This window comes from Stegastes partitus, unplaced genomic scaffold (assembly GCF_000690725.1).
Source record: "Stegastes partitus isolate 25-593 unplaced genomic scaffold, Stegastes_partitus-1.0.2 Scaffold2484, whole genome shotgun sequence".
NCBI classification, from domain to species: domain Eukaryota; kingdom Metazoa; phylum Chordata; class Actinopteri; family Pomacentridae; genus Stegastes; species Stegastes partitus.
Genome location: NW_007580215.1, coordinates 25,521 through 27,796, shown reverse-complemented (window position 1 = coordinate 27,796; position 2,276 = coordinate 25,521). Strand labels below are relative to the sequence as shown.

Genomic DNA, 2,276 nt, shown 5'->3' with positions numbered 1-2,276 from the left:
GGGGATAAAGTAAAGGGAACATCCTCACCTATGGCGCAAATAACTTTTCCATTCAGACCAGAGTCCAAGTCATTTACACTGATAAGAGCAACAGTAGTTCCAGGTCTGGAATCTTCAGGGATGGAGCTGGAAAATGAGGTAACCTCAATCTCAGGTGCATTGTCATTTACGTCAACAATCTTGACAATAACACTTTTTTCAGTTGTAAGAGGAGCCAGACCTTTATCTGATGCCTGAATTTCTATTTCGTATCTGTCCTTCTCCTCATAGTTTATTAAACCTTTGACAGTTATTTCACCTGTTAATGGATTAATGTCGAAAAGGTTTAATATATTTTGATTCATGGTCTCGCTGAATGAATAAATTACCTCTCCGTTTGGACCTTCATCTAAATCAGTGGCATTCACTTGTGTGACTGTTGTGCCAACTGGAGCATTTTCACTCAGCGCCACAGAATAATCATCTTTAGAGAAAACAGGTGCGTTGTCATTAATGTCTAAAACTCTAACAAGAATGTTCATGTCACCGGATTTCGGAGGTTTACCTCCATCCAGGGCCGTCAGTGTTAGTGAGTGGCTTCCTGCAGTTTCTCTGTCTAAAGATTTTTGTACAACTAATATAGGTATTTTGCCATCTTCTCCTTTATCTTTCACTTCCAATCGGAAATGATCGCTGGGGCTAAGTTTATATTGCTGCACGGAGAATGGACCACTGTCTCGATCCCGTGACGCTCGTAGCTGAAATCGGGCTCCTGGCAGCACAGACTCAGAAATGTCCAATGTGTTGTCGTTCTTCGGGAAAGTGGGTGAATGGTCATTTATATCCAGAACTTCCACCCTAACATAATGAACCTCCAGTGGGTTTTCCAGCACAGTTTTGACATTGATCACACACGTACTGCTCTGTGCGCACACCTTCTCTCTGTCAATCTTCCGGCTCACGTACAGGACACCATCGTTGTGATTCACATGGAACAGAGGATCCGCATCACTAGAAACAATCCGATACTTTCTGTCTTTCAGAGTGCTTTTATCTAATCCCAGATCTCTCGCTATGTTTCCAACCACAGTTCCTTCGTTCACTTCCTCGGAGATGGAATATCTCAATTGCGCTGAAGCTACAGTCCACAAAAACGCAGCAACAACGCAGCCGACCAAATATCCTCGCGCCCTTCCTCCCTTGCGTTTCCTTTGTTCCATGGTGAAACCCGAAATCATCAGTAATCCATCACAAGGACCGTAACTTCATTGTAAAGACGGAATCCAACATTCAGTATGCAAATAGCCATCCACTTGTAATATATGCAGAAATTGGGCAACCTGACCTTTTTCACAAAACACGCACAGAAACGATCCTGCCAGTATCGAAGTGAGACTGTTTCTAAGAGGTGGAACCACAGAGCAGTGACGACAAGCTAGCGGAAGGATGGCTTTTTACATTGCACTGACACCATGCGTCTTTATTCCATATTGCAGACATCTCACTGCAGAAGGAATCATTTGATAGTTCGTATTTTAGCCATCACTACAACCAACAACACGTCCTGTAAAAGTGTTAGAAAAACAAGGAATACACATGGTTCTAAGATTGTACAAATCACAACTGAATAATTTGTATGTATGATTATGTTCATGTGAACTGAGACCCTGAAATAACAATATTACTACGAGACAAACAAGCCAAACTCTTTCAGCACCAAGGACAGCGTGCTAAAGGTTTTGCGCTTCATCACACTCGTTTGATTAGGGCTCTGTTACACATTTGTGTTGTCCCTTGCTAAGTGACGGAGTATAGACAACGCACTCCTGTTGATGTGAAATAGTCAAGCTTTCGTTTACTCCTCTTTAATTTTAAACGAACGCACAAGCATAACATCTCGAAAACGATGGCACGAGTTACATTACAGCATCAACAAAATGCCACAGACATAGTCCAAGACAAAGTGCAGAACGTCAGAAATGTTATGTCGGTGATGATTAAGATACTGAATAACTAGATAACTATGAAAATTACGAAATACAGTGCTATTTAATGTTGCTAATAAACAGTAAGTTACCCCTCCCCCCTGCATAGCGTTAAATAAGTCCTACAGCTTGAAGTAAGAATTGCCAGAGGAAGCAAGGAAAGCCAACAAATCCAATGTCGCTGTCCAAAACAAAACAAAACAAAAAATGAACCAGAAGATGTTTTTGGTATGTTTTGTGAAAACAACAACAACAAAAATCAATAAATACAGTTGAGCACCTCAAAGTTTCCACTTAGACATTTCTTACCTC

General features: G+C 41.2%; 1 protein-coding gene across 1 annotated transcript in view; it reads right to left on the bottom strand.

The window, feature by feature from the left end:
* The window catches only part of LOC103375149 (protocadherin alpha-3-like), a 9,529-nt gene extending 8,330 nt beyond the window's left edge, over window positions 1-1,199 (bottom strand). Inside the window, exon 1 of the mRNA XM_008305355.1 lies at window positions 1-1,199. Coding sequence (XP_008303577.1) covers window positions 1-1,199 — 1,199 coding nt within the window.
* Between the last annotated feature and the right edge of the window lie 1,077 nt (window positions 1,200-2,276).